The 27,794-nt window shown below is 47.5% G+C and overlaps 1 protein-coding gene across 7 annotated transcripts in view; it reads left to right on the forward strand.

The window, feature by feature from the left end:
• Positions 1-25,318, forward strand: part of CDK5RAP2 (CDK5 regulatory subunit associated protein 2) — a 191,486-nt gene extending 166,168 nt beyond the window's left edge. For 6 of the 7 annotated variants that reach the window (XM_050761203.1, XM_050761205.1, XM_050761204.1 and 3 more), the window contains 10 exons: positions 1,980-2,096; positions 4,139-4,328; positions 5,350-5,471; positions 6,587-6,823; positions 9,934-10,011; positions 10,975-11,240; positions 13,327-13,470; positions 19,561-19,687; positions 24,406-24,452; positions 24,901-25,318. In XM_050761203.1, the coding sequence (XP_050617160.1) occupies positions 1,980-2,096; positions 4,139-4,328; positions 5,350-5,471; positions 6,587-6,823; positions 9,934-10,011; positions 10,975-11,240; positions 13,327-13,470; positions 19,561-19,687; positions 24,406-24,452; positions 24,901-24,957 (1,385 nt within the window). In that variant the 3' untranslated portion in view covers positions 24,958-25,318. The remainder of the gene's footprint in view (positions 1-1,979; positions 2,097-4,138; positions 4,329-5,349; positions 5,472-6,586; positions 6,824-9,933; positions 10,012-10,974; positions 11,241-13,326; positions 13,471-19,560; positions 19,688-24,405; positions 24,453-24,900) is intronic. The other variant, XM_050761208.1, reaches the window with a different exon arrangement.
• The last annotated feature ends 2,476 nt before the right edge of the window (positions 25,319-27,794 follow it).

Raw genomic sequence — 27,794 nt, forward strand, 5'->3', positions numbered from 1 at the left:
CGCCTCCCCCTGCTGTGAAATGTTCACCTTGGGGAGCAGGCCTGAGAAAGGTATGGCTTCTTACGATATTGAGGTGGAATATTGTTAAAAACCAGCCTCTCATGTGTTAGAGCTTCCAGCTTGTCCCCACTTGTACAGGCCTGTAGTGATGACCCTCAGAGGAAAGACTGACCTCCTAGCATCAGAAGTGGGCCCCGCTAGCTCAGGTTTAGGCCGGTCAGGAACTGTTCTTTGGCCTAATTATTTCTTTGCAAAGAAATACTGCCTCCAAAGCTACCACCTTAGCTTTGGTGGTGGTAGACTTCTGTAGAATTTTTCCTGCTTGTTCACAGTACTTTTTGATGCTATTTTTGGCTCCAGTCTATCATTAATTATTTTAGTAATATAAATGGTAATAGCAGTAACAATAACATCAGTCATTTTTATTGAGTCAATGGAGACTTAGGGAAGTGTTGCGATTTGCCTGAGGTCATGCAGCTATTAAGAAGCCAGAACCATGGTTCAAACCCAGGTGTCTCTGAAAAGATACCAGAGTTCACAGGGGAGAGTGGAGGAAGATGGTGGGGAGAGACACAGTAAGTAAAACAGTTAGATAACATTGTGGTAAGTGAATCATTAACATAAGAAAAAGGTAGTGCTGTAGAGTGGAAGGGCCGTCAGCTCCTTGGAGAACTGATGCTGTACCTTCCCTCCAAGGAGTTTGAATAGGATAGGTACTCAGTTGTGTGCCAGGATGCTTTCAGCTGCAGACAACAGAATGGGAGTAGTAACTGATGGTAACAACAGGGATGGTGTTTTTTCACGTAACAAGAAACCCAGAGGCAGGTAGTTCCAAGGTAGGTTTATGGCTCAGTGACAGCAGTTTGGGTTAGTATCTGTGACGACTGCAGTAGTTACAAGCATCCCAGTCGTTCAGACAGTGTCCAAAGCATGGGAAAGAAGAAGGTGGGACTTCCTCCTGTCCTCTTTTCATCCTGGTGGAAAATCTTTCCCAGAAGCCCCCAGCAGACTTCCTGTCAGGCCCCATTGACCAGAGGTGGCACGTGACCATGTCCTCACTGCAGGGTGGCTAGGAAAGCAGGAATCTGGCATTTTGGCTCTCTGGTATAGTAAGTGGACTCAGTGAGTGTGGAGGACAGGGAGGGAAGCATCTGCTTGCCACATAGAGAAGGCACCTTGCACACCCTAGGCACGCTCCTGAGGGTGGCCGTGAATGTGAATGTTATCTATGAAATAGGGGTATCTAGACTGGGAAATTGGCCCTTGTGTTTCGTTGTGCGATTGTCTTTTGCCATGGTGGGCCATCAGATGTTTTTGAGTAGAGAGTAACTTAAATGGACTTTGTTTAGGATAATAACCCCATTGGCAGAATAGCAGGGCGGCGAGGTTAGAGAGCAAAGTGATGAGGCCTGAACTTTAGGACTGAAAAGAGTAGGCCTGTGTCAGAAGCATTTTGGAGGAAGCAGCAGCATCGTGATTGCTTGATTGGGCAGTGGAAGAGAGAGGGGTTAGGATGGCTTCCAGCTTTCTCGCTTAGGTTAGGGATGTGGCGATACCATCTCCTGAGGCAGGAAACAGGTGAGAGAGAGCAGGTTTGGAAGGATGAAGAGTTCGACTTTGGCTCTGTGGACTGAGTGACAGAGCTGCCTCAGTGGTGAGGCCCGGCAGGCAGCTGGATATGAATTTTGACCTCAGGAAAGACATCTGTGAAGGTGAAGACTCTCACTCACTCACCCTACTCCTGGCCCAGGTCTTCTGCTTTGTTCTACCTTAGGTAAGATGTGGGGGAGCCCCTCCTGCCCCCTCTTTCAGGCTTACTCTCAGTTCTCTTTGGCCTCTGGTAATTCCTTACATAGTTAACAGGAGGGATTTTCATTGTATGTTGTGCTAACTCTTTGTTTAAAACTGTTTTCTAGAAAGTTCCATCTATACTGATCTGGAGACTGTTTATAAATCAGTCTTTATGTGTGTTTTTATAGGTTCTACAAACATTTTTGCTTCTGGTTCAGAACTTCATAGTTCTCTAACATCAGAAATTCATTTCTTGAGGAAGCAGAACCAGGCCCTCAATGCAATGCTCATTAAAGCATCCAGAGGTAAGAATTAAAGGAGTCACTGGAAGCCTGGAACGCCAAAGCCTTCTGTGTCATGGAAAGAATGCAGACATTGAAGTCTGACCAACCTAAGTATGAATCCCGTGGCTCTGTGATGGCTTTACACCATTTAATTGTCACAGCAGCCCTGTGAGGTGTTTCTATTTTATAGCTGAGAAAACTGGAATCAGAGAGGTTCAGGAATACCTCATAGGGCTGTTGTGACAATTGAACGGTGTAAAACTCTCAGCACAGTGTCTCTAGTAGGGACTCAGTAAATGTTATTTTATTTGCTTGTCACTTATCCCCCCTTTAGCCATGTGTCTCTCATCCTAGTTCACAGTGGAAGAAAGAAGGGCTGGAAATATAATACTGCCAAAATCTCAACTAGTGATTTCCTACTATCAGCAAAGTTTATTCCGTACTTCTTATAAAGATCCCTTCTCTTAATTCCTTCTATTTGAGCTTGGCTCCCAAAGAGCTTTCACTTACATTATCTTTCACTACCAAAAACAATTCTGGGATGAGGTATCATTAGCCCTATTTGACAGGTGAGAAATTGAGGCCTAGGGAATTGCCCAGCCTGTGGTCACAGAGCTAGAAGGTGGTAGAGCTAGAACTTGGGCCAGCTTATCCCACTTTTCCTAAAAGGATATTGATGCTCCTTTTGGCTTAAGAGATGAAATTGGGGCCTCTGTCAGTCATTCATTCACTCAGCAAACATTTCCTATCTCCTGTTCTACTTCAGGGCTATGTAGACTCTGATACAGAAATGGATGAGATTTCATCCCTTCCCTCAGGGAGCTCATAGTCTGATGGGAGAGGCAGCCAGACAGTCTTGGCAGGCCAGCGTGAACCTCAGCCATGATAAAGTCAGGCTCTGGGAACTGCAGGACCCTGGAGAAGGCATCCTGACTGGGGAAAAGCTTGCCTTCAAGAACAGAGGATGAGGAGGGCTTAGCGAAGGTGCTGAAGATTGAGAGGAGCCAGGGCATTTTAAATCGAAGGAAGAGAGCAGACAGAGGCCCAGAGGTTAGCGATGAGGAGTCTAGGCCGTTCAGGAAGGGTAGGCAGCATGATGTGTCTGGCCATCGAGGGAGGAGGTGAATACTTGCTTAGAAATTGTCATGTTGTGGTTAAGAATGGAGTCAGAAAACCTGAGTCTGAATTCTGGCTCTGCCACCTACTGGCCATGTGACCTTAGGGAAGTTTCTTATCTGGAAAATGGAGAATAATAGTGCCTGCCTCGGAAGTCGGCCCTGGAGATTAAATAGGGCGATGCATGTGAAGGCCCTAATGTCACATCGCACAGGTAGTGCTGGTGCAGATCAGCTGTTACCACCACCAGCACTGCTGGCAACTCATCTTTATGGAGCTTCCAGCCCCCAGAGTGCTCCTGACTCCCTGTGGTAAACCCTTTATAGATGGGAGCTCAGTGAATCCACATAATAACACATGTAAGGAAACAGGCATAGAGAAGTGAAGAGCCTCACTCAAGGTTATGAAGTCAGTAAATGGAGAAGCTGCTCTTGAATGTGGCCTCTCTGCCTCCAGCCCCCTGCTTTTGACCACAGTGTCTCTTGTGCCTCTGGGTGTATTTTATTCCTCAGAAGAGGTGCTGTCCTCAGCCTGAGGAGTGAATGGGCCTCAAGGTGCCATCTGCACAGCCCTGCCGGCCTTCTGGTGTTAGGCTGGTAGAAGGCCTGCGGCCAGGCCAGCACTCATTCCCAGAGTTCTGGGTCCTGCATTTTCCTCTATACTTTCCACCCGCTGTTTGCTCTGTGAAGGCAAAGTAACTAGGTTTGCATGGCCTGTTCTTTAATAGAAAATTAAACAGGCCCATTTTATCCCAGTGACGTTTAATCTGCAGTCTTGATGTTGACAAATTTATCTGCCCAAAGTGTGTAAGATAATTGGAATGCCAAAATCATAAATGCCAGATCGAATCTCATTCTTTTTTGTATTCTTGAAGTGCTATATTTATATAATAAGGTTGGAAAAAACAAATGGTGGCCCTTCTCAGTGGCGCCTTTTTGTGTTTGCAGATAAACAGAAGGAGAATGACAAATTACGAGAGTCCCTCTCCAGGAAGACCGCGAGCCTGGAGCACCTTCAGCGGGAGTATGCCAGTGTGAAGGAAGAAAATGAAAGGCTGCAGAAGGAAGGCAGTGAGAAGGAGAGACACAACCAGCAGCTGATCCAGGAGGTCTGCCGCAGTGGCCAGGAGCTGAGCAGGTACTGGCTGTGCTTCCCCGGTGACCTGCTGGCCGTACCACGCATCCAGGCACTGGGCTGCAGTTGTGGAATCAGCATGCAGGCCTCTGCCTTAGTGCACGGCGGCAGGCAGTAGACACAAACACATCATATGTCTGGTGGGGCTGCAATATATGGCGAAAGATCCTGTAAGGAGGAGAGGGCTTGGCAGTGGGTTGCTGTTTTCTGTCGAGGGTGAATCAGGAAAGGCCTTTGTGAAAAGATGCCATTTGCTCAGAGAGCTGAATGCAGTGAGGAGGTGAGTGCTGCAGCTGCCTGGGAAAGATCATTTCAGGCAGAACAGGCGCAGGCCCTGAGGCAGAGTGGCTTAGGCCTCTGCCTGGCAGAGCAGGGCAGTGTGTCCGGAGGGGGGGCTGGCAGGATGCCAAATCACATCGGGCTGCAGAGTCAGTGTGAGGACTTTGGGTTTACTCTGAGTGGCATGGGAAGCCACTGGGAGATTCTGAGCAGAGGAGTGACATGGCTCTGCCGTCGATTTTAAAAGGATCCCACCAATGGGCCTTTTGCCGTTTCCCTCTTTGAGTCTGTCTGGTTCCACATTTCAGTTGTTCCTGTCGGCACGCGTGAATGCCCCACTCTTTCAGTTACCGTCATCACCAAGGGTGGTGCAGTGAGGTAGCAAGATCTTCGTCTTTGCCGCCAAGTAGTCCTGGGTCTAAGTCTGGCTCCCCTCCCGAGCTGTGCATGCCTGGGTAGGAAACAGCCCTTTTGAGTTTCGTTTCCTCATATCTCTGAACTGAGGGTTAGAGAGCACCGACCGTTTAGGGCATCTGTGAAGATTACATGAGATCACGTATGTGCGGGGCTGGACACGGGGAGCGCTTGGAAATTGCAGCTGTGACTGGAATTCTTAACCAGGCTTGTCACTTCTTGGTCCACACTCTTGTGACTGAGGGTAGAATTGACCTGCTCTGTGGGGTTCGAATAAGTTACCCTATGGTAGAATTAACCTGTGCTTCTCCTGCCTGTGGGGCCTTCTTAGGGTGCAGGAGGAGGTGAAGTTGAGGCAGCAGCTGCTCTCACAGAATGACAAGCTATTGCAGTCCCTCCGAGTGGAGCTGAAGGCGTATGAGAAGCTGGATGAAGAGCACAGGAGACTGAGAGGTACTCGGGGGGATCTGGTCCGAGGCCCTTCTCACCTTGAGGCTACTGTGCTTTGGGCTGTAAGCCCACCCGACCGCCGGCTGTAGGCGCAGGAGGGTAGAGCTCAGCCCTCTCCTCTTTGGCCTCGTGGGTAGAATGGATGGGTGTTGAAGCTAGCGCTTTGACCCACTCTTCTTTTGAAGGAACAGCAGGAAACATAGAAGGACTGAGGCTCAGCACCCAGGCCAGCCACGGTCTGGGTTCCCACTCTCTTGTTTCCAGCTGTTTGACCCTCAGCAGGCCACTTCACCCTTTGAGCCCATACATGCCTCTGTAAAACATGTCTCTCAGCACCTGTTGTGTGGAGAATTGTGTTGAAAATTGAATGAGACCATTTATTAAAAGCATCCTAGCGTGATACCTGACACATAGTAGGCACTCGGGAAATGACTTTTATTATCGTCCTGCTAGTGTGTGTTACTTTTTGCCCATTAATTCAGCAAACATTTATGGACACCTCTCATGTGCTGGGCATTGTTCATAGTTGTTGGCCTCAGTGCTCTCTGTATCCCAAGAGAGATACCAGCTCAGAGTGCTTCAACTATAAGGTCTAATGTTTCAGAATCAATTTTGAGGTGTGGTGAGGTGTTTTTTTGGTTTTTTTTTTTTTTTTTTTAAACTAATTTTCCAGATGGTTTCTCTCTATTGAAAGTTGATCTAGAAAGGGGTCATCTCACAGCTTTTATTTTCTTCTCAACTTGCTTTTCTTATTCTTGCTGTTGTGTCTTTTTAATATACTGTGGCTCTTAAAATCATCCCCTTTCATTCTATAATTCTAGCCCAAATAGATTTTATTACTACTAGACATAATTTCGGGGTTTGGTATGCAATTTGCTAGGCTTTTATGGCCAGAAGCGAAAATTAATTTCCAGCTCTTATTTAGCCTGTGGAATAGCAGCAATTAAGTCTGCCAATATTTTTGTTTCTAAAGTCAAGTTGTTATTTTAAACTGTACCTAGTTCTTAGGAAGAGGGAGGGCGATGGTGGTGGCGGGTGTAAAACGTGATTGAGTTCCTTCAATGGCTGACCCTTTGGTTGTAGAAGATGTCAGGGCTTCTCTTTGCACATGTCTGCAGAGGCGTCGGGAGAAGGCTGGAAGGGGCAGGATCCTTTCAGGGACCTGCACAGCCTCCTGATGGAGATCCAGGCTCTGCGGTTGCAACTGGAAAGGAGCATTGAAACCAGCAGCACTCTGCAGAGCAGCCTCGAGGAACAGCTGGCAAGGGGGGCAGAGAAGGCACAGGAAGGAGCCCTCACTCTGGCCATCCAAGCCCTGTCCATCCCTGAGGTGCCCCTTCAGCCTGACAAACACGGTACTGCCCCTGCCTCTCCCCACTTGGCTGAGAATGCAGCTCTGAGCATCTGTGTGTGACGTGTGAACTTCTGAATGATGCCTTTGCCCCACACAGGTGTCTTTCTGTTGATAGCTGACACGCTGTACCCTGGGAGCCAGGGGACCTGACTGCTAATTAATTAGACATCACCTTTGGCAAAGTGGCGTAATCTCCATCTGAGGCATCTTGATTCTCAGGGAAGTGGAATTTGGACTTCCAGACACCCTCAATGCCTCTGGCCTTGCTCCCTCCTATCCATTTAGTCCTGCCTGCATCACTTCCATGCTGAAATTTCTTTTAGTTTCTCTTACTGCCTTTAGAAGGGAACCTAAACATCTTAATCTGGCTTTCAGTGTCTTTCAGGATCTGAAAATCATCCTGATAGGTTTAAAAAGTGGATCTGTTTTGCATTTGCTTGCAGGTTAATTGCCTAGCCCTGGAGAGAGGCTGTGGGGGGGTACCAGAAAGAGGAACAGACACCTCTGCCACCTGCCCACCACAGGGTGTGGAGCAAACCAGTAAATGGTTAGACTCCAATCAGTCAGGCAGCCTGTCCTCTTTGCTCTAGAGATGAAAAACAAAGGCCCAGAGAGTGGATGGGGCTTGCCCAAAGTGGCATAGCAATTAGGCAGCAGAGCTGGAACTAGAAACCATTTCCAGCTTTGACTCTAGGGCTGTCCCTAAACCCACTGGACCCTCTGGAGCCTTGGGTATCCTGGGATTATCTTCCTGACACCCATGGGGTAAATGTGTATATCCAGTGGGATGAGGAATACCAGCATGCTTTAAAAGCAAGTATTGTACTAAAGTTTGCACTTACTTTTACTTGGATACCTCTAGTTAAAAAAATAAAAATAAATCTCTTAAGGAGTACCTAGTCAGTCTGCCTTAGAACTTGTAGTGATTAGTTCATTGATTTCTCATTGACAAGGATCTTAAAATTTAACCAAAAAGATGATGTAATAATATGAAAAAAGTGAACAGAGAAAAAAAGTTGATGATTCTACACATTGATCATTTTTTAAAATTTGCATATTTCTTTTCATTTATTAAATATCGGCATGAATTTATATTTTTCAAATTGGTTTTTGTGTCATTCTGTGTCCTTTCTTTGTTTTTGTCCAATATTGCATCATACATGTTCCCTCTGCTTTCACATGGGCTTCCTAATGATTGTTTGCAGGCTATTCTTAGTCACCAGTCCATGACCCCGTTGATTATTAAAGTGGTCTCTGATTTAGAGCCATAATAGACATCAATGTTAATATACTTTTGGCTGTTAAACAATATTCTTAGGAGAAAACTCGACCAGGGGAATCTCAGAAGTTTAGAAAGGTGCCATATTTCTACCTTCTAAATGGTCTGTCCATCAGAAGTGTACAAAGGTAGTGGTTTTTGCGTGACCTCATCAGCATCGGGCATTAATATTTTTAACATGGGTCTGCACCTGGCCCTTTTTAAGGCTTTGAGGAGCTTGTGGGGGTGGGCTAGGGGAGACTGAAGCAAGGAGAAGAGTTCTGTGCTTGGGGTGCCCGGGAAGGAGCGTTGGGTAGCTGAAGCGAGGAGGCCATCAAACAGCCTTTGCCTTTGAAATTTGCCGAAAGCAGCCCTCAGCATGTGTGGCAAGAGGCATCCAGGAGAGCATTCAGAATTCACGGTGTTGCCTCAGCAGAAAAGTTTTCTAATTTTCTTGAGTCAAGATCAGAATTGTAGGCAGCAGCATTTCTTCCTTTGCAAAAGACTTCTCAGGTCTGTATTTAAGTGCATCTGTTTTTAAAATTATGTTCTAAAGGCTGATGTCTTTCGCTGAGAGTGATTCCTCTCAGGGCCAGCTCTATGGAGCTGACCTCCTGGCTCCTTGGCCTTAGGAACTGTAGCAGACCCTTGGGTGGTGCTGGAGTGCAGCAGCCCACTGCCCAGTGGTGCAGGAGCTCTGATGGGGGGATCCTAAACCCTGGGCTCGCTTGCTCTCTGCCACTGATGTGCTGGGTTATGCTGGACAGATCACTTTCTATCTCTGCCACTTGGTTTCCCCTTCCATGAAATCTGAATTACAATGTGTTCTGCCCACTGAGCTATTGAGTCCAATAGCTTTTCATATGTGAAAGTGCTTTCCAAATTATTACGTGTTGCACAGATCATCTGTACATCATCTATTGATTTTGCCTCCTTACAGTGTTGCAAATACATCACCCCCCAGATCCTATTGTGGGTTACTCTCATCTCTGGCTTAGATTAGTGTGGCAGCCTCCAGACAGAAAAAAAACTCCTCCAGTACAAAATACAGACCTCAGCTTGACATTGCCTTGCCCAAAGCCCTTGAGTGGGCCCCTCAGTCCTCTTGGTTCTGGCCTTGCATCCTATTTTGTCCTTCCCTGCCCCCTGGGCCTTGGGTCTATGAACTGCTTATTTCTCCCTGAGTGATGATTCCACTCTTCGTCCCACTGTCTGCCTCTCACCTGCCCATTGTGCTGCCTGGCATTTCTTTCCCTCCTTCTTACCACAGGTCAGTCACAGTCAGTCTTAAAATGGTGAAACCCCATCTCTACTAAAAATACAAAAAATAGCCGGGCGTGGTGGCGGGCGCCTGTAGTCCCAGCTACTCGGGAGGCTGAGGCAGGAGAATGGCGTGAACCTGGGAGGCGGAGCTTGCAGTGAGCCGAGATTGTGCCACTGCACTCCAGCCTGGGTGACAGAGCAAGACTCCATCAAAAAACAGACAAACAAACAAACAAACAAAAAAAACACATAAGGTTTTAAAACAGGTGTTAGCCTTTGGGAAGCCAAGTTGGGGGTAGTGCCCTCACCTGAGCCTCAACAGCCTGTGTTTTCATTAACACTAAAATAAAATTGCTTGTTTACTTTTCTGCTAAGAGTTTTTCTAGGGAACGGATTGGGCCTGGTCACTCTGTCTCCCTGGTGTCCCACACAGGTGGGCCTGGCAGGACAGAGGCCTAGTGAAGATTTGAAGGAATGCTTGTGTGTGTATGAATTAGTGAATGTGAGGGGCTTGACTGTATTCTCATTCAGTTCTCTCTTGAATGCTGACAGCAGTGAAACTAACAGTTCTCGTGTTTTGCACTTTGTAGATGGTGACAAAGATCCCATGGAAAGTGATAATTCATTTGATCTGTTTGATTCCTCCCAGGCAGTGACACCAAAATCAGGTACAAAGCTGAAGTCTGGGTAACGGTGGCAGCATTGGATGTGACAGTAAGACTTTTTAAATTGCAGAAAAGGGGGTCCCTAGTCCCACCTCAGGAGGGTATTTGGCAAGGATTTGGGATTTCAAGTTCTCAGCATCTCCAGCTGGTGATATCTTCCTTCAAGCCAGTTAATCTACTCCTAGGTGTTACCAAGCTTAGAACATCATTGGGTCCCTGTTGCCTTAGATTAAAATTGTGACCATCTTTGTGAGGCTTTCAAGGCCGCCCAGGATCCAGCTCCAGTGGGCCCGTCCAGCCTTATCCCTTACCCTGGTGTAGCCACACAGGGGTCACCATCCTGCAGACAGGCCCACACTTTCCTCTCACTGTGACTTTTAGACCCCCTTTGTCCCACTCTTTGCCAGTAAAAGTCCCATTTCCTCAAGACTCATCATGAATGCACATTTTTCTGTGACATGGCTTTGCTGCTGTCCCTGGTCAGAATGACTCATCATTAGTGTAATTCTTGCTTCTTGCTCAGTCCAGCTCAAATGCTGCTCCTTCTCAGAAGCCTTCCCTGTTCTCTCCCTCCCTGCACAGATAATTGTTTTTCCTGGCTCTGGCCCTTCATCACTCTGCTGTTGCACCTTCCGCAGTGTCTGTGTTCTGATCAGACTGTGGGCTACTGGAATGCAGGCACCAGCTTGAGTTATCCTTGTGAATCTGGGGTCTTCTGCTGAGTGGGTGGTTGATAAGTGTTGGTTGAGTTGACTTGAGCCTATCCTACAAGATGACTCGTAAGCCAGTGTGGGGTAATAGATAGAGGTCCAGGAGCCATGCGTCTTTTCCCCACTGGGCTTGTGTTGGGTGGCATTTGGGCACGAGGGCCTCTCCTAGCCCTCCTAGCTAGCTTCAACATCATAAGCGCCTTGAACGCAGAGTGTTACCTGAAACAGATTTTACATCCTACCTCTCATTTTACAGTTTCAGAGACTCTTCCACTCTCTGAGAATGACACGGACTCCCTCTCCTGTGACAGTGGCAGCTCGGCAACTAGCACTCCGTGTGTGTCCCGCCTGGTCGCTGGCCACCGCCTGTGGGCCAGCAAGAACGGCCGCCACGTCCTGGGCCTGATTGAGGACTATGAGGCCCTGCTCAAACAGATCGGCCAGGGACAGAGGCTCCTTGCTGAAATGGACATTCAAACCCAAGAGGCTCCCAGCTACACAAGTCAAGAGCTGGGAACAAAGGTAACCTGACCACAGAGCTGGAAGGCACAAGCTGCTCCCTGGGAGTGTCCATGGAAGGGGTAGGGGAGTCAGATGGTGCAGTTGTCCTCAGTAGGACCCTGAGAAGAGGGACTAGGAAGTGTGGCCCCAGAGAGCTCAGAGGTCAGGTCCAGTGTGGGGGACTGTGGGTGGTGGCTGTGTTTGATGGGGTTCATGCCCTGTATTCCTGCAGTTACTTCATGGGCTCCGCTGTCTTGCTCCCATGACGGCCTCTGTACATCTGGTCTCTCATCCATTCTTCTCTCCATCTGCACCCTGGTGTGTCTGTCCACTCATCTGCCCATCCACCTAGCTGTTACCCATTATGAAGTGGAATTACTAGTTCAAAGGTTGTGAACTTTTTAGGGCTCTTGGTGATAACTGTTGCTGCATTACTTTCCAAAACAATTGTGTCTCTGTTCATGAATGTTTGTCTCACTATATTTTTGTCTTTGTTGAGGTTTTGTTGTTGTTGTTGTTGTGTTTTTTTATTTTGAGACAGGATCTAGCTCTGTCACCCAGGCTGGAGTGCAGTGGTGTGATCATGGCTCACTGTAGCCTCGACCCCACCTCCTAGGCTCAAGCAATACTCCTGCCTCAGCCTCGCAAGTAGCTGTGACCAGGCATGTGCCATCACACCTGGCTATTTTTTCTATTTTTATTTTTTAGAGACAGGGTCTCACTATGTTGCCCAGGTTGGCCTTGATCTCCTGGGCTCAAACGATCCTCCCACCTTGGCCTCCTAAAATGTTGGGATTACGGGTGTCAGCTATCATGCCTGAGTATGTCAGCATATATATATATATATATATATATATATATATTTCTTTTTTTTTTTCTTAAATGGAGTCTCATTCTGTTGCTCAGGCTAGAGTTCAGTGGTGTGATCTTGGCTCACTGCAGCCTCCTCCTCTTGGGTTCAAGTGATTCTCCTCCCTCAGCCTCTTTAGTAGCTGAGATTACAGGCACCTGCCACCATGCCCGGCTAATTGTTGTATTTTTAGTACAGACCGGGTTTCACCATGCTGGCCAGGCTGGTCTTGAACTCCTGACTTAAGGTGATCCAACTGCCTCGGCCTCCCAAAGTGCTGGGATAAAGGTGTGAGCCACCATGCCCAGCCCAGGTATTTTTATTTATAATGACTTTTTTGTTACTTTATTATCTAAAAAGGGTGTGTCTTTTTTCTCTTTTTTTTTTTTTTTTTGAGACAGGGTCTCGCTGTGTTGTCCAGGCTGGGGGATGTGGCATGATTGTGGCACACTGCAGCCTTGATCTCCTAAGCTTAAGCAATCCTCCCATCCCAGCTTCCTGAGTAGCCAGGACTACAGGTGTAGACTGCCACACCTAGCTAATTTTTTATTTTTTGTAGAGATGGGGGTCTCACTATGTTGCCTAGGGTGGTCTTGGATTTCTGGGCTTAAGCAATCCTCCCACGTTGGCCTCCCAAAGTGTTAGAATTATAGGCATGAACCACTGTGCCTGACCTCATTCTATTTTTGTATTTATTTTATTACTTATAAAAACAAATGCTTTTTTCATTTCTTCTTCTTTTTTTGTATTTCCCCTTTTCTGAGTCACATAGATAATTTTCTTAAGCCCTTGATACCTCCCAATTTGAGTTTGCTCTGCCAGCGGTATAAGGCCGTGATATCATATTCACTACAGCAGGGCCATTTAACAGGGACCAGTAAAGACAAAACCATGTATTGTTTGCTGTTGGTGTCATTTTCTCTGGGCGGGTCTCTGTGGGCCGCCAAACCGTGAGAATGGCCCTCCCACAGACCCTGTACTTGGAGTAGTAACTGTAGTTAATGCTGGTGGTTATTAACCATGGTGGTTATTAATCATGGTTATTGATTGGGCTAAAATCACCCCTGAAATTCTCTCATAATCTACAATTCACCAGTCTTTAAGAACAATAAATTGGTGCTATGTGGTACCAGGCTTTCGCTCAGCATGTGAAACAGAAGCCCTACAGTCTGGAGATTTATGCTGCACGTTAAGGCTTGCTTGTCCAAAATCTTTTTCAAGACTGCACATAACAGCCTTCATATCCCCCCCGTGTAGGGTCCACACCCAGCACCACTGAGCAAGTTTGTGAGCAGTGTGAGCACAGCCAAGCTGACCCTGGAAGAGGCCTCCAGGCGGCTGAAACTTCTCTGGAGAGTCTCAGTCCCCGAAGATGGCCAGTGCCCCCTTCACTGTGAGCAGGTAGGTGGTGACACATGATTCAGAGGCTCAGTGATGCCACTGGGGCCTGTGTCTCAGTTTCCTCCATGCCAAGCAGGGGCCCACAGCAGATGTGACCACCATTTTTGGTATGTATCAGGGAGGAGATGGCCCTGTTTGCTATGGCTTCACCGTGTTCTTACTTGATCCATCCCACACTCCTGTAGCCCTGACCCGTCTGAGCATATCTTTGTTGAGTAGAATCCTGTCTGCATTCTACACATGAGGAAACCAGGACTCAGGGAGCTGAAGCACTTAGTCAAGGTTAGAGCTTGTTTGAAAGCATAAATATTGGAACCCAGTGTTTATTCTTTTATTTTATAGGCTTTAAGTCCCAGTTTGTCCTCATAGACTAGCCCATTCTTTTCTATTCATCATCCCTTTTGGTTTAGGTACCTTTCTCTGGCTCTTCTGATTCCTATCGACAGCTTTCATCATCATATTTGAGTGGACCTTGTTCAAAATCTGTTTTAACTACTTAGGAATGACAGGCTCCAAACCAGGAGTCAGGCAGAGTAGCAGCTGTCCTCTGATTTCTGTGTGTGGGATACATGTGGTGTCATGACAGGTGAATGCCCACTCTGGCTACTCAGAGAAACCTCCCTGGAAGAAGGGACATGCAGGTTAAGGAAGAGTTAGAACTCTCTGCTTGGTAGCGTGATAGATATTTCCCCCCTTTGTTTATCTGACCTGTCCGTTCTTGCCAAAGGCTAGCAGGAAGGCAAAAGGGAAATTTACATTTTTTTGTCGTTATCTCATTTAGTTAAACCCCTTTTGACAGCTCTCAGGTCTCTCAAACATGACCAGGAAGTAGCTGGGGGGCAGCTCTCTCTGCTCTGAAGGTTCTAATGAGCCCGTCCTAAGATTTTCCTCTTGGGATCCTGGGGACAAAGTTTGGATACACTAAGCTCAGGAAAGTTAATAACTGTTCATTCCACAGAAAAATCTTTTTTTTCGCCCATGTTTAGCTGGTGGCAGTATCAGGTGGGAGACAGAGTATGAGGGAGGAAGGCTGAGACTCACTGGGGTCCAGTCCCACATTGGTCTTTCCCTTCTTCTAATCCACCAAGTCCTGTTCCGTCTTAGGCTTAGGTGACACAGATGGCCTGACTGCCTGGAGTGTCCCATGTCCTGCTTCTGGCTGGCTCCTTCTCACCTTTCAAATCTTAGCTTAAATATTACCTCAGAGTCAGAGAGGGCTCCCTGAGTCCTTCAACATAGAGTCCTCTTCTGTTTCATCGTAGCCTTTCAACCAGTTGTAATTGTATATTTGTTTAATGTCTGTCTTCCTCTATTTTCCTTCAGAGGACAGTGTCTATTTTATTTATAGTTTTTGAATGAACCAGTGATTTTTTTCTATACACCCAAAGTAGTACCTGCCTCATGATTTTAACATAAACATGTCTGAACTAAACAGTTGACACTTAATGCAATGTTTTTGTCCTTAGCACATTGTAGTAACAGTTAGACAGAATACAGCTCATACACATATATAAAAAATATATTATATATACACACACACATACACAAATTATAGCCACATTGATTCTTCCCTACTTGCAAATCGTTCCAAGAGGGGTTGGTGCTCCTGAGTACCTCTTTCCTTCCAAAGGTTTCTCGAGTAATTGATTATGCTCACTTTGATGTTATGGAATTGTGGTGCCAGAAAAAGGACCTTTGAGATGCTCCAGTGTGGTTGCTGGGGTACAGACCCCCTATGTGGTGTTAAATTGCCTCTAGCCACTTTTCTGTCACTGCTGTGTTTCATACCATGCCTTTGCTTGGTGTGAAATGTGTGTAATGCTGATTTCCATTTCCAAGTTTTCACCAGCAACCCGGGGGCTTTTGAACTACCTGGTTTTCTCTTGAGTGTTATTAATTGCCTTTTACATTTAGTATACCATCCCCTGCAGTCTGGACTGCTCTGGAAAGTGTGTATCATGTGCATCAGTTGTGTGGAGGGATACAAATGTACACACATACTTGTTTATAATAATTTTTTTAAATGGAGGATAAACAGTAACAAACCAGGCTACATATAGTAGTGGGAGGGGAGAGATTAGAGTAACAGATAGAAGGTAGATTTCTCTGAATAGACCGTTTTGTAGATTTGACTTTGCAACTATATAAATGCATTACATAATTATAAAAAAGTCAAAATGAGAAAACAATTTCTAAAAATTCTTGGCAAGATGAAACAAACCTTACTGTACATGGCAACGTAGGCATAACAACACAAAAAGGAAGCATTTCAATGACTAACGCATAGTACTTTGACCACAGATTTCTAGTAGAAATATTCTAAGGGCAAGAAGAAAATTTAAACTCTTGTTAATGGTTATATTGTTATTAATAATATTGATATTGATATTCTGAATTATTATATTTCTATTATAAGATAAAACAAATAACTGTTAATTTTATTGGGAACTGATTTTTTACTGTAAGGAAAAAGAGATATGAAATCAAAGAAATAACCCTGTAATCCTAAATTTGAATAGCACATATCATTATGAACTTGTGATGTATTATCATCCATTAAAAGAATTTTATGAACTTTCTCAGCATACAAGGCTCCAGAAACAATGTCTGTTCTACCACCAGTGAGCGCCCTTGATGCCCAAATTATGGTTTCTAGATACCTTTGCCCACTAAAGGGAACTAGGGTTCCTTGGAGAAATGGCTTGCTGCTAGGTCTGGGGCAGGAGATATATAGTATGAGCCTAGAACATATTTCATCCTAGTAAGAAAGGATCCAGCATGGGGAAAGAGGGAGAGAACCCCATGGATTCACAGTGGTTCCCATAAGTGTGGGCCCTGGACCTGTAGCATCTGCATCACCTGGAAACTTGTCAAAAATTCACCTTCTCAGGCCTCACACCAAACCTACTGAATCAGTAACTCTGAGAGTGCACCCCAGCAGTCTGATTTTATAGCCCTCTAGATAGGTTTGAGAACCACTGGATTTAAAGAAACTCAAGAGATAATCAAATGCAAAACATGGATCTTGTTTGCATCCTGAATTGAACCAATTGTTTAGAAAAAGAAAATTATGAAGCAATCAGGGAAATGTGTTCACTGACTGGATGTGGTGATACTAAGGAATTACTGCCTTTTTTTAAAGGTGTCATAATGATACCGTGTTGGTTTTTTTTTTTTTTTTAAACAATCTTTTTGTGGCCGGGGTGGTGGCTCATGCCTGTAATCCCAGCACTTTCAGAGGCCAAGGTGGGAGGATCACCTGAGGCCAGAAGTTCTAGAGCAGCCTGAGCAACATAGTAAGATGCTCTCTGTTTAAAACAAACAAACAAACAAAAAACAAATCTTCTAGAGAGATATAGTAAAATACTTTATAGATGATACGATTGGCTTCTAGGGTTGGTTCCAGAATCATCTTGGGGAGAGGATGGGCAGGAATGTAGTAGAGATAAGTATGGCCATGAATTGATCATTGCTGAAGCTGGATGGGCACTTGGGCATTCATTATTCACTTCTTTCTGCTTTTGTAAATGTTTGAGAATTTTTCACCATAAAAAGAACACAAGCAAAAATTTCTGTCCCCGAAGTCCGGCGGAACACTGACGAGGAAGCCTGAGGCCTCTGGGGAGGGAGTGGCTTCAGCGCTGCAGCTGTGTGGCCCTCGGGAAGGGTGCTCTGGTGACCTCCCGCAGCACCGGGCATGCTGCTCACACCCAGCGTCTCATCTGATTCCTTGCAGAAAGCTTGAGGGAGTTAGCTGTGATTCTTCCCCTTTTCCAGAGGTAGGAATGGAAACTCCCAAGAGGTTAAGTGACTTGCTTCAGCATCTTATAGTTGGGAGTGGTGGAGTTGTACTTTGAGCCCCTGCTGTTGCTACCATGGAATATTCATCCTATAAAAATGAATATTTGAATCCAGGGGAACAACAGACATGTAAACAATTAAAATTCCCTGTTTTAAGTACTGGACAGAATATATACAGGGTATTAGGAGAGCACCAGTGAAAATTAACCCACCATGAGTGGGTAAATGGTGTCACAGCACCTACTCTGCACCAGACACTGGTGGTTAGAGGGAGGAAATGAGCATGTAGTCAGTACAGGAAGCAAACAAGTAAAGGACCAGTCACTCCAGTGTGCCTTGGGTGGTGATGGGGAGACACTGAGCCCCGGCGCACCCAGAGGAGCAGTAGCCAGCCTAAAAGAAGTACCAGGCCAACCTCCTGGAAGAGGCGAAACCTGAGCTGACTTTAGAACGAGGAATGGGTCAACCAGGCCGAATTTGAAATGATCATTCCCGCTGTCTTCCATTATCTCATTTGAGTGTCACTCTACTGCAATGTGATAGCTGGATCAGGGATGATTATTCCAGTTTTACAGATGTGGGACTAAGGCGTTGACTGTAGAGAGACTTTGTCCTGGAATGTGTGGCCTCTGGAGCCATAACCAGAAAGTCTTTGTGGGCTCTTAGCCCCAAGGAAAAGAATCAAAGCAAACCTAATGTTTAAAATTAGGATCCGTTTGGGAAGAACTGTCGAAGTCCTTGTACCTGACATGACTGGTTAATCTTAAAAGTAGGTTAAGTCAGGGAATCAAAAAATGATACGTACCTTAAACATTTTAGTTTAACTTAAAACAGATAAATGTACATTCATTTGCCATTCTTTTGATGTAGGGCCAGGGCCTTTTCTTTTGAATATGGGTCTGCTGATTGGAGTTTCACATCTTCTTTCTTTCATAAACTGCATCCATAATGTATGTCTGTCACTTCCAATTTCTGTTTCTTTAAGATGAAGAGAAAACTTAGACACTTGCAAAGCAATTTGAATATAGAATTCTTCTAGACTGTGTTCCTCCCACATCTTTTATAGTTGTCTCACCCACACCTAATTTGCCAGAAATGTGTTTTTTAGTGACTTGCTTTTATCAAGTCTTTCCTGAAGCATATGTTAGTTTTCATACAACCAGTTCGCTCTTTTAATACACACATTTCATGGGCTTACTTAATATTTAATTAAATTATGCAATTTGATTACAAGTACAGCTACCATAAACAAGTTTGGGAACAAACTAAAGTGACTCTTCATGAGCTGACAACTCACCATCTCTCCTGTTGGAAGCAGAAGTGTTTCGACGTAGCAGAGAGCGGCCTGTGCCAGGGTGCTTTCCTGACAGAAAGGGAGTGTCCTTCCTCCTGTGAGCTGGTTTGGTGGAGACCGGCTGAGAGGGCTCCACCATGCGTATATTTCACCTCGGAGCACTGGGGACTGGTTTTGCCACCCATCCAGAGTTTACTCTGAAAAACCAGAAGAGTTTCTTCTAATGGAGCATACTTTCCTCATAATACTTTTATATGATATTTTGAAGATTTAAACATTAAAAAAATTTTTAAATCAGCATTATATATAGCTTTTGAAAAAAAAAAACACTCAATTTGAAATCATATCTCATGGAGAGAATTGCTGTTAACATTTTGATGACATCTCAATATACACATCTATGAATGTGGGCGTTTACGTTCAGTTTTGTGGAACAGGAATGCCTTGTATACAGGGCGTTTTGTTCTGGGCTCTTTTGTCACTAACTGTGATCATTTTTTGATATCAATATATGGAGCTCTACAACATTGTTTTTAATAGTTGTAAAACTATTGTATTATATGTAAGTACCATAATTTATCCAGATCTGTACTAAAATGAAGTTATTTTTTCCTACCATGAACAATGCTGAGACGAACATCCTTGTACATAGGCATCTTCTTGTGCTTATGTTATTCCTTGGGGGAAATGCCAATGTGTAGAATTGCTGGGGCAAACAGTTAAGTGCATCTCAGTTTGGCAGATCTTGCCAGGGCGTTCTCGCTGGGCCATGCCATCCCGCACTTCCACCAGAGGCCACGAGGTGCTTTCCCTTTACCCTCAGTGGGTTTTGTCCGATTTTGCCTTTTCCCGGTTGTCAGGAAAAGGCTTCTAGTTTCCATTCAAATATTTTTGCTAGTGAGGTTGAGCATCCTTTTATATGGCTTTGTAATTTTTCCTATGTAACATGACGTTTTATGTTCTTTGTTCATTTTTCTAATTTCTCTTCTCTTTAGATTGGAGAAATGAAGGCAGAGGTCACCAAACTACATAAAAAATTGTTTGAACAAGAAAAGAAGTTGCAAAACACCATGAAGCTTTTGCAGCTGAGCAAGCGCCAGGAAAAAGTCATCTTTGATCAGTGTGAGTGAGTGTGCGGCTGGCCGCTGTGCCTGACCACTTCCTGCCTCCAAGGGCTCCCAGTGCTGCGCTGGATTACCCACTTTGGAGCCCAGATTGTAATCATGCCTCCCATCTGTGGGCTTCTTTTCATCCTCCATCCTTTCTGACTCACACAGACAAATGTATTCACTTAACACACCTTTGTAGAGCAGCCCCTTGGTGTCAGGGACTGTCATCTCACTGGGAGACAGTCGTGTGGCATGTCAGTGATGGGAACATGCAGAGCACTGGGGTGGGAGTTGGGTGGGCGTCACTCCGTCCTGGGGAGGTGGGCGTCTTAGACAAAGGAACCCCTGCGCTGAGTGTGAAATGAGAGTAGGTGTTGTCACATGGAGCGGGGGTGGCAGTCCCACAGGGAAGAGCATGGACAGAGGCACAAAGGCAGGAAGTAAGGTTTCGTATGTGAGAAACCAAAACCAGTCCCTGTGGGGTAAAGGCTGCAAACAGTGAATTGAGGCAGGAGGGATTGGGAGTCAGGGAGTACTTCATGAAAGACTGAAGGTGGCAGGCTCAGGGCAGAGGATTGGCCTGTCAAATCTGTGTGCAAGAATGGCTCACTGGTGGCTGCTCCACCAGTGAGGCAGAGGCCGACTCACTAGTCAGACAGGAAAGGTGGCTACGATGCTGGGGATCCAGAGGAGGGCATGGATTTGAGAAATTCTTCTCAAGGCAGATGCCAAGACTCAGGGTTGGCGAGGTGAAGTAACTTTTTTAAGGTCAGTCCCAGTTCTGATCTAGCCACTTTGGAGATTGTGTGGGAGCAGCTCTGTTTCCCGGTTTAAACCCTCAGCACTCCCTCCTGCTGCATTTAGAGGAGCAGGCGGTAGCTGAGTTTTCATTAGTGCCTGTTGGCAACATGGCCCTGGCCCAGCCTGTGCTGTCTGTGTGTCAATTTCCCTGTCTTAGGAGAACTGCTGACTGCAGCACTTTCTCTCTGGATGTGCCAGCCTGCCTTGTGCGGCTCTTCTATCAAAGTCCAGCGTTTCTGGGGCATTTCTGAGAAGCACAGCACAGAGATTATTGCCAAGTAGGAGTTCTCCTTAGCCACCCCTGGGAACCTTCTGAAAATAGACTCTGTGAGACTGGCAGCATTTGAACTGCAAAAGAGAGGGGCTCAGCCACTGAGCAGGCACTGAGTTCCTGTTCTTTGCCCCTTACGCCAGGCCCTGGGGACAGAGATGAATGAGACAGTCTTTGCCAGTGAGGGTTCCAGGCTTAATGAGGGAGACACACAGCTTAGCTGCAGGACAATGTACTGAGTGCATCCTGGGAGGCCTGAGAGGTGGTTCAAGACTGACTGGGTCTTCAGGAATGACTAGGAGTTCGTCAGACAGTGAAGGGGCAGGAATAGGATTCTGGCAGATGGCCCTGTGGCCTTGCTGCTGTGCTCCCAGGGGTGAGAGAGAACTGAGCACTCAGGGACATGCTTAGGACGTGCAAAGGATTTTCCTGTGAGAGATGAGTGAGAGGGAGAAGCAGGAAACATGTTGGCAAGGAGCCTTGTGGACAGGACTCCAGGACGAGCAGCAGGGACCGGCGGGGTCCATGTGTGTGTTACAAGATCCCATGGCTGAGCTTGGAGGGGCCAGGAGGCCGGGAAGACCTCTTTGGTGGCTGCAACAGACCCCCAGGTGGGCAGTGGGTCCAGACCGTGGGAGAGGGGATGGTTTTGAAAGATTGTAAGGAGGTCAGCCTGGCAGAGTGGTGGATGTCTGTGGGGTTCTGGTTGAGGGTTTTGTGTCACTCGTAGAGAAAACGAGCACAGAGGGGAACCTGGAGAGAGACAGGGGCAGCTGTGGTCATGTTAAGGCATCTGTGGAATATTTGGGTTAGACTCTTGGAGCAGCGGGCGGGGGGAAGCGATGCTCTGCACAGGTCTAGGAAAAGGCAGAACTCTGCACTGGCCTCTCTCCTCCTCAGCAGCCTGTGACCCTGAACAGCCACAGGGCAGGTAGCTAACCCTATTGGCAGGTGAGGAAATTGCAGAAGTAGGTTTGGATGGGTTGTGTGCTGTGGTCGGTCAAAAGGACAGAACTAGAACCCAGGTCCCCTGTGTCCTAGGTCAGAGATCATGGAATTATTGATTGAGCACAGTTCAGATCTCCACTCTCTTATGTGACCTGCATTAGACTAAAACCCTAAGCTTTAGATTCCTCATCTCTAACTGGAGACATGAATTCCAAAGGACTCAGACTAACTAGTGGGGCCGGGTTCAATAGCAACTTTATAAAAAGCACCCCAGTTTTCTCATCTGTAAAATAAGGATGATAACGCTACCTAAACTGTATTGTACTTAGCACAGTCTCAGGGGCAGAGGAGATGCTCAGCCAGTCCCTCCTCTTTCTTTCCATTAGGCCAGACCAATTCCTATGCATGGAGGTGGCAAATCATTCATAGTAAGAAGAGCCGCAAATGTCTCGTAGCACTTCCCCTCCTGAGCTGGTGTTGCCCGTCTCCATATCTCCTAGGCCTGGCACAGAGCAGGCTCCGCCAGAGCAGGGTGACGGGCTTGCCCCAGGCAGCATAGCTGGTGGCTGGCCCGGGCCTGCAGCTCCTCCTGTGCCAGGCTCTGCAGCTCATCCCAAGGAGCCAAGTCCTGGGAAATTCTCCAAGCCCCGCGGACTTCACAGACCTGCTCTGTGAAGGGGACTAGGTGAAAGTTGGCATAGCACCTCCTCTTCCTCCATCCCCTCATGGTGATGGGGAAGGGCAAATGCCAGGGCTGACTGCTACCTGGTCAAACTGACACCATACCTTCTCAGAGTCTACAGGGGAAAGTAAGGAAAGGGCATCCCAGTGGGACCCTAAGAGTCCTGATGCCCTGGGGCCTCTCACTGGCCATGTGACCTGGAACCAGGTGCCTCAGTTCCAAGCCTCAGGTCCTCATTTGCAAAGTGAGGACAGTAGTTCTGCCCCATAGGGTGGGGGAGTATTCAGTGAGGCCACAGTTGGAACCACCTGTCACCAGGTCAACACTGTTCAGCTCAGGTCTTCCCAGCACTCTGTTGAGGTGGGAAGAACCGTGGACTGAGTTGGGTAGACCCTCGTGTGAGTCCCATCTCTGTGCTGGGGCCAGTCTAGATTTGGGACGAGTCCTTTGTCGCTGTGTTCCTCGGTCTTCTCCTTGCAGCGGGGATTTCTGTGCTTTGGAATGCGGCAGTGCTGTTGAGGTGCAGGGGTCCCCTCAAAGCTTGAGCCAGGTGATCCTTAGTTCTTCTGCCAGGAGCTTTGTTCTCTAGGGACATGGAGTGCTCTTTCACACTCATCTTTAACCTCCACAGCTGTGATACTTCATCTTTTCTGGGTCTCAGGCCCCTTGGTGAATCTGGAGAAAGCTGTGGTCTCTCTGTGGAAAAATGCAGACATCCAGATACATGCCCTCATTTGCACACAGTGTCGGAGGATTTAGGACTGACCCCCCAAACATATCCAGCGCCCCATGTCAAGAACTTCGCCCTGCAGCAGGAGGTCAGGTTGGGAGTAGAGGGGCAGTGGCCACCTCTGAAAGTCGTTTTGCTTGGCTAAAAACAAAGTCCACACCGTCTGTCCCGTCCCCAGTGTCACAGATTGCAAATAAACTCCATTACCTCCAGATGGAAATTTTCATGTGGTAAGAAATCGATATTTTCTCAAGGCCACCACACAACACCTATTCTGAAGAAGCCACTGGGGAGCCGGGCTGTGTGTGCTGGGCGTTGAGTCTGTTACAGCCTCTGGCACTGTTGGCTAAAGGTGCGGCTCCAGAAGCCTTTGGTGTTTCCAGCATGGGGAGTAAGCTGATCTCCTTACCCTCACCAAGCCCTGTTCAGAACAGATTCCCTGTCAGGCTCAACTCTGATCAAGAGGGGCATTCTTGCCACTGCTGGAGTTTGTGTTGGACAAGAAAAAGTCTGAAGGAAGAGCCACCTTTCCAGTTGCACCTGAAAGCCAGGGCTCGCCCGCCCCTCCTGGGAATTTGGATACACAGGGCATCTGTCTAGTACGGTGCTCCGGGTGTCAGCGTCGGCAGGGACCTCTGAAACCATCCCACCCAACCAACTCCTGTCCAGGCAGAATGTGACTTGCCTGGGGAACCAGGCTGGGCTATTCCACCAGCTGAAGGGCAGGCAGAGGAGAAGCAGCATGCCCGCGGCATTTTCTTCCAGGCCATTTGGAGCTGGCTGTAAGAGCTGCTGGGTAAAAACCTGGATTTGTAGAACTTAGACCCTCCTATGTGGGTCTGCCTGATCAGGGCACAGTCCCTTCCCACAGCTGCTTCCCACAGGGCCTAGGAAACTCAAGAGTGCTGGGCAGGCCCAGGCCTCTACCCTCCCAGCGCCATTGCCCTCCCTGGCCCGCCCACAGAGGTGAGCCTGAGGGATACCTGGACAGCCGGGTGACCGTGCAGAGCTGTGGTGTCTTCTGTGAACCGGCATAGCGTGCTCTAGTCTCTGCATCGCTGTCAGGTGGTGGCTCAGCGGGGCCTCAAAGAGGTGTTGTTGATGCATTATTTGGCTCTGGGGTGTGTGATGGGTCAGGTGGGCCCTTGGTACCTCCCTCTGGTCTGGATGCTTCAGACCTCATGTTGTCCACGTGTCTGAGCCCTTTGGGGTGGGGCTTATCCTCCCTGCACTTGGCTTTCACACGGCTCTCCTGGACATCTATGCCCCTAATCATTGCATTCTTTGCTCTCTCCTCAGTGGTCGTAACCCACAAAATCCTTCGGAAGGCCAGAGGAAACCTGGAGGTATGCCCTTTGAGTCTTCACTGTAGGCCAGTGGAAGGTTGGGAGGGGTGCAGGGCCAGAAAGGACCTCTTGAAAAATGAAGGTGCAGGGGGAACCAGGGGACATGTCCTCCTCAGAGAGTTGTGTGTTTCTGCCAGCAGTGCATGAAAAGTTGTGTTTTATCATGCCCTGTCGTCAGTGGGGGTTCTAAGTTTTAAGTTTGTATGCTATTTTTACCAGTAAGAAATTCAGCAAACAATGCTTGGCACATAGTAGGCATTTGATGAATATTTCTTGAATGAATGCAGTATGATCTCATCGTCATTTTATTCGGTAAATATTTACTGACTAAACTATGTCTTTGAAAGCACTTTGAGAATAACAGTCTTGCGTTTACCTCTGTCAGGGGTCTTACTTCAGAAACCTCCACTGGACTTAAAATTCTCCTTTTTTTTCTTCCTTTTCCTAGCTTAGGCCCGGGGGAGCCCATCCAGGAACATGCAGTCCCAGCAGACCAGGCTCCTGAGAAGAACTTGCAGCCAATAAAGCTTGTGCTTCCCCACTGAGCTCACGCTGTCTCTTTGTTTCAAGTGTGGTTCCTATTTATTGAGGAAGAAAGAGCTGTCTGGCCAAAGGAAATCTTTTTTTTTCCCTTCATGTTTTCTCTCTGAAAGTTGGCTTGAGAGTTGTTGTCAGAAAGGTGTGGGTGCTCCACAAACGGGTGGTAAAAAGGCCTCGAGCTCTTGGATGTCGCATTTCAGATCTGGGGCAGGCACCGGAACTGAGGCTGTGCGCCTTGGTGGGCTTCACGTCTTCCCCTGGATTTGCTTAGTACTCAGCCAGTGCCGCAGTTTGAAGATTCTCATTAAATGATTCATTTCATTTCACCTTGACGATTCTGTTGTTTTGTATGGAGCCTCAAAGCCCAGGTCCCAAAATCCCAAGTGGGACAGGCCAGGATTCCACGAGTCGCGTGGCTCACTGCTGAGCTCGCTCAGGTGTCCAGAGAAGAGCACCTCCGTGCAGCATGGCTGTGGGCACTGGTGTGTGCTCAGCATCTCACAGTCTGCTGGACAGCAGCCCTTGCAGTGGTGCCATTCCCGATTTAGCAAAGAGCAAAGTGAGGCCCAGAGCTGGGATGTGGCATTTGCATTGTCCCCGTGATGACAGGGGTGTGTCATCAGCCATCCACATCGCTGCCTCTGACCAAGATGCCCCCAGCCAAAACACTTTAGCGGCTTCCCACTACCCTCTGATCCAAGCCCGAGCCCCTAACAAGGTTTACAAGCCTTGCTGGCACCTCTGGCTCCTTGCCCATCTCGCCTCCTCCCACTCCACTCTGTGTTCCGGGCAAACCGAACAGTGTTCTCCCCAGCCTAACCCAGGCTGCGCCCTCTCGGACATGCTCCTCTCACCCTTTCTTTTTCTAGTTACCTTTGAATGGTCCTTCAGAAGTATTTTTTCTGCCCTTGGGGAAGCCTCTCCTGACCCTATACTAGGTGAGATACCCCACCTCTGCTCCCGCAGCCCCCACACCACTGTGCGAATCCTCTGAGTCCCTGGAGAGCAGAGGCTTGTGTTGACCACGGAATTGCCAGCACCTGGCCTGGCACCCAGCTCCCCAGACACGATGGTGAGGGGAGGAGACTGGATTGCACTGACTGGAAGCGCAGGGTGCTGCAGCCTCGGCTGGGAGTCCGGGGAGTGGCCTTATGCCACTTTGCCTGTCTCCCCATCCATTAAGAGAGGGGTGGGGCAGGTGGGTAGTGAGGACCTTTCTGCTTGGGTTCCTGCCATCTGTGCTCTTCTGAGAAATATTTGCACAGATATACCTTGGTTGAATACGTACCAGTGTGTGAAAACTCAGATTGAGCCATAATATCACTGGAGTGCCTTTTGCAAGCAGTCGCAACAGTTGACTTCCTAAATGGAAGCTGAGTAGGCCGAGCCACCGGGTCGGCGTGGCGCTGTGCAGCCGGAGGCCTGGTTCCAGTCCCGAGGCTCGCGCTTCTGTAAGTGAGAGTTACTCTTGCCCAGTACTGTTACAGAGTTGGGAGCCTCAAATTTTGGAAGCAGCTGCACAAGACCGTTTCCACAAATGGGTGACTCTTCTTCAGTGTCTCAGTGGCTGGTCTTAAGCAAGTTTAAAGTACTGTTTTAAGTTCTGTGGCTATGTTGTGCCAAACCCCTATTAACCTCAGTAGGGAAGGCTCAGGTTCAAGAGGCCTGAGAAGAGACCCACAGAGCCAACAAACGGGATGTGGGCTTTATTAGAGGCTTTCATACAGGGAACAGTCCAGAGGCGGCAGACTGGACAGGGGAACTGCTTTTCATACAGAAACAGATGGTTCAGTGGCAGCGGCTGAACAACACAACCCACAGCCCCAGGTGGGGCAGGAAAACCGCCACCACTTATAAACAGCATGCAGTTTATATAGGATTTTTCACTTAACCTTCCCCCAGGGACCTCTGCCTGGGAACCTTTTAACCCAAAACTCAGGGCCTCAGTCCCCTGTACAGCCCGCGTCCCATGAGATGGGCTGGGGGGCTCAGATATTCCTCGCAAACAAGGAACAAATCTCCAGGTTGGCTGCTCCTCGATTCTCTAACTTGGAACAACATTAAGATGCGTGTGCCATACAGGGTCGTTCTAAGGGTATGCTTAAGCTATTGCTATCAGGGCGTTTACCTCCAGGCAGATGTGCACAAATGTAAGCATGTGTGGTTGCGGGGGCAGTGGGGAAGAGGCGAGTAGGTTGTACAGTGTAGTAGATACAGCTCAGGCAAGGCCTGGAAGTCAGACCTGGGCTCAGATGTCCCCACAGGGGAAGAGTCCTACCTTGCCTGGCACATGGTCAGTGCACAGCCCATGGGAGCTGAACTTGGTCATTGGCAAGGGCTTGAGGTGGAGGGATTGGAGGAGAGATCCACATTGGATTCTGGTACGTCCCGGGCCTGTCTGGTTGGTGAAGCCAGGCATACGTGGGAGCAGGACCTGCAGAGGAGGGGCTCCAGGAGTCCAGCTGGCCATTTGCTTCAGGTCACCCACAGCTTTTCAGGAACACAATAATCTAAAAGTAAGTACATTTTTATCCCCCAGTTTAGAGTCAGGTAAAATACTTTCAACCTTGGGCTAGTGAAGGCCCTCCCTCTTCTGGGAGGTGGAGGAGCAGCCTGGTTTGTTTGGGCTGGATTAGTGCCAAGAACAAACTCTGCAAATAAGACAATTTGGACCTTGGAAAAAGCTCCATTGTCCCTGGTGAGTTAATTTTACCAGCAGCTGAATTCAGGAGGCTTTGAAGCAGTAATCAGAAAATGCGTCAATTTCCTGTCAGTGAAATTAATCACCACGTGTGCTGGAGG

Source organism: Macaca thibetana, chromosome 15, assembly GCF_024542745.1.
Source record: "Macaca thibetana thibetana isolate TM-01 chromosome 15, ASM2454274v1, whole genome shotgun sequence".
Classification (NCBI taxonomy): domain Eukaryota; kingdom Metazoa; phylum Chordata; class Mammalia; order Primates; family Cercopithecidae; genus Macaca; species Macaca thibetana.